Genomic DNA, 3,988 nt, shown 5'->3' with positions numbered 1-3,988 from the left:
GGGGCGGGGGGGTATTTTAACAGTAACAGTGGTGAATGCTTTGGAATGATTATTTGAGGTAGCTCCTTTTTCTAGAGGAGAATATAAGTTGCTCTTCGAACAGAGGGCACAGGAGTGGATTGTGATACACAGAAGCTGAGATTAGATGTCCTGAGAATTCCTTTCACTCCCTCTCTCTTTTCCTTTTCTCTTTTCTCCCTCAGCAAGAAGATGACAAAGTGTTGAAGTTAGTCCAGAAGAAATTCTGTGCCAGTGGCCCATATACTGGTAAGATGAGTGCTAAGAGCAGGAGTGGTGTGTTCGCTGCGGCTCTGAGAGATGAAACCACAAGCAGGGGTTCTGCTTAGGTTCAGGTGTTGAAGTATTTGTTAAACTAGAAAATCCAAGCTTGGATGCTCTCCCACGTGTGGTTTCCACGTCCTCCTTGCATGGAGAACAGTGCTCATCTGCAGCCTTTGGTTTGGTTTTCATTCCCAGGTGCTTCTCTTCTGATGGGCAGTTTAAGGCTGGTGCCAGCTGAGGAGCTCTGGAAGCTGCTGGCTTTAGAGTAGTGCTGAGATAAAAATGCCTCATGAAGCAGCCAGCACTGTCTGAAGACACAGATTCCACCCATCTTTCATGCTCAGAGAAATGAAAGTGTTTGGCTTGAAAGGGGATCTGGAGATTCTTGGGGTTTAGCTCTAGAAGTGCCCCTTTCCATCAGATTTGTGCCTTTTTAGATGTCAGTCTAAGCCTTGCTTCAACTGCTGCTGAGCCTTGTTTGAACATCAGGCAGAGCATCTCAGTGCTGGGTGCACCCTCTTTTTGTCCTTAGGCCTTCCTCTTTATTGTGTCTCCTTTCAGGGGAGGATTTCCCCATGTGGATGGTCCCCATAAGTATTTGTACAAGTGATGACCCCACCTGTGCCAAAATGCAAATATTGATGGACAAACCAGAGCTCACCTTGGTTTTGAAAGACATCAAACCAGACCAGTGGGTGAAGGTGAGTTGTCACAAAGGAGAACGTATTCCTGGCAGGAAGTTTGTCACTGGCATGTGCCCTCACATGTCCTTTACCTCTTTTATTCCCCCCTCTTCCCCCTGCAATCTTGGTTTTCCTATGGAGGGGCCTCTCTGTGCTGCTACTGAGTATTAGCTCCTCTCTGTAACACTTGCTCAGTGCAGTCCTTTGCCTTCCCAGGCTAGTCTACAGACACCAACAAAACTAAGAAAGGTCTCATGGTCCAGAAACTAAAGAGCATTTCCTTCTTTGTGCCTGACTTTTAATTCTTGTTCACTCTTTTGGTACTTTTCAGTTAAACCTTGGAACAGTTGGGTTTTACCGTACCCAGTATAGCCCTGACATGCTGGAGAGTTTAATACCAGCCATCAAAGACCTCTCCCTACCCCCTGTGGACAGGCTTGGCCTGCAGAATGATCTTTTCTCTCTGGTAAGCAACCCTTTGGTGTTCTCTTTAATAGGAGAGCTACAGTAACTGCAGAAATGGGGGTCTGAAGAGGCTTCTGGAGGCAAGGTGCCTTTGGGCTTATTGCATACATCACAGCTAGGAGCTTGACAAGTTCTAACTTGTATTCTAAGACTTAAACCCTATGGAAGCAGTGTCCAGAACTCCTGTTGCACTCTGGAGGGGGTGTATTATACTGTAGGGTTCTTACTTCCAAAAGGATTTTGAGAACCTGCTTTCTCTTAACTCCTCAAAATAAGGAGATTTCAATGATCCCCTCGACTGAAATCCTGTCTGCACCATGTGCTTTATTCAGTTGGGCTTGTAACTGTCCTCCACGGGAGGAGGTGGCTGCAGCCTGAGTTGTTTCCCACATCATAGAATCATGGAATGGTTTGGGTTGAAGGGAGCTTAAAGCTCCTCCAGCTCCAACCCCTGCCACAGGCAGGGACACCTTCCACTAGAGCAGGTTGCTCCAAGCCCCTGTGTCCAACCTGGCCTTGAACACTGCCAGGGATGGGGCAGCCACAGCTTCTCTGGGCACCCCAATGAGCAAATGATACACGTAGGAACATTGTGTTAGACTCCTCTTTTGGTTTCAGTATTAATCATGTTTTTATCATAGGTGAATATAGCTTAGATAATAAAACTTGATCTTCACCTCTTTTCCAGTACCATAAATTACTGGTCTGGTTCCAGATTAACAAAAATGGTTGGAGGTACCTACAGAGGAGGTATTATCAACTGCACTGAGTGTAGAAGTGTTTTCATGCCTCTGTGAAGCAGCTCACATCAAATCCTCCTGGCAGGGATGGAAAGGCAGTGGTACTTCTTGTACTGCTTCATGGGTGAAGCAGGAAGCAAAAATGACTTCTGCAGCTTTTCATTCTCAAAGAGCAAAACTGAAATCTCTAAATCTTTACAGCTTTTAGTTAAAATAAGATTGTTGGTGGGTGTAGCATGAGAATAACTCTGGGGGTTTGCTTTTGCTTGCCAGCATTGCTGCAATTCTGTTCAGTCATTTTCTTTCCTCTGTTTCTTGGTTGTAAAATGTGCTTATAATTGTGTAGCTGTCTCCTTGTAAAGTGCTCACCTGTGTATAAAAAGCATCGTGTGCCATGAGCAGACAGCTGAGGTGCTTTGACTGGTGTTAACTCACCTTGGCAGAGCCCCACAACAGAGAAACCAGAGTTTATATGCAGGCTGTGCACACTGAAGGCTATAAAATAATGTGATGAGCTATTAAATGCCTTAATTCTGTTTGGAAGTAAGATTAACCTGTGTCTTTTCCCTCTCCCAGGCCCGAGCTGGAATCATTAGCACTGTAGAGGTTCTAAAAGTCATGGAAGCTTTTGTGAATGAGCCCAATTATACTGTGTGGAGCGACCTCAGCTGTAACCTGGGGATTCTCTCAACTCTCTTGTCCCACACAGACTTCTATGAGGAAATCCAGGTGTTCGTGAAAGATGTCTTTTCACCAATAGGGGAGAGACTGGGCTGGGACCCCAAACCTGGAGAGGGTAGGAAATTTATGCTCTGAAATCCAGTAGTGGTTTTGGAAAACTCCTCTGTAAATGAGCCACCAAGGTTTTGGGAAAGGGGAGGAAGACGAGGCTGAAGTAGGTGTTCAGGGGTATTTCCATGCTTAAAACCAGTCAGACAAACACAACCCCCCACAATAACCCCCTGTTATTAGGCACAAGTTAAAAAGGTAACACTTTTCCATGCCTGGATTACAAATCTTCTTTAGCTTTGCATCTCTTGGAGCACCTGAAACTCAGGAGACTACGAGGATGGAAAGCCATGTTATGTGCATGTTTACTTGTCCTAGACCTGCTGTAGGTGCAAATGGTTACTAGCACTGCCTTAGCTCAGGTTACAGACCAAGCCTGGTGTTTGGGCTGGAATCATCTTCTCCTGACCCTATTGCCCTAAAAAAATCAGTGCATTCTCCATTGGCACTAAGGAGGGTGAGAAAAGACCTGCTTTCTTTAGATCTCCTCAAGCATGTGGAAGGATTCTTACACAGCTCTTTCCTGATGACTTTAGGTGGAAGAACACTTAATTCTCGAGTTGTGTCTCCAAATAATACTGTTTTCCTCCTCCTCCTCACTCGTTAGGTCATCTGGATGCACTTCTGAGAGGGCTGGTCTTGGGCAAACTAGGAAAAGCTGGGCACAAGGCGACGTTAGAAGAAGCCCGACGCCGGTTTAAGGACCACGTGGAAGGAAAACATGTGCTGTCAGCTGATCTGAGGAGTCCTGTAGGTTACTGTAAATGTTGGTTCTCTAAAGACTGTCCCCTCTGACTTTAGGACTGTGTGCACTGAGCTCTTGGATTTCCAAGAATAGGGAAGAGAGAGGAAACCCGGGGCAAGGTATGAGACCAGCTGCTTTTGGCAGGGATCATGCAAAAGCTTGGCCAGCTTAGCTCTGCAGAGCACAAAGTCTGACTGTGGTGGATATGGGTTGAGTAGATATGAAGTACTTACTGCTCAGGTGTGGCTTGATACAAAGATTTCTATTTCTAGTGGTTTGCTGTG

At 45.8% G+C, this 3,988-nt stretch overlaps 1 protein-coding gene across 1 annotated transcript in view; it reads left to right on the top strand.

The window, feature by feature from the left end:
• NPEPPS (aminopeptidase puromycin sensitive) overlaps window positions 1-3,988 on the top strand; it is a 23,711-nt gene that overhangs the window by 15,944 nt on the left and 3,779 nt on the right. The window contains exons 13-17 of the mRNA XM_010013843.1: window positions 204-267; window positions 844-983; window positions 1,297-1,431; window positions 2,747-2,966; window positions 3,567-3,709. Of these exons, the coding sequence (XP_010012145.1) occupies window positions 204-267; window positions 844-983; window positions 1,297-1,431; window positions 2,747-2,966; window positions 3,567-3,709 (702 nt within the window). The remainder of the gene's footprint in view (window positions 1-203; window positions 268-843; window positions 984-1,296; window positions 1,432-2,746; window positions 2,967-3,566; window positions 3,710-3,988) is intronic.

This window comes from Nestor notabilis, unplaced genomic scaffold (genome assembly GCF_000696875.1).
Source record: "Nestor notabilis isolate BGI_N333 unplaced genomic scaffold, ASM69687v1 scaffold13604, whole genome shotgun sequence".
Lineage (NCBI taxonomy): Eukaryota > Metazoa > Chordata > Aves > Psittaciformes > Psittacidae > Nestor > Nestor notabilis.
This window is presented reverse-complemented; position numbering and strand designations above follow the sequence as displayed.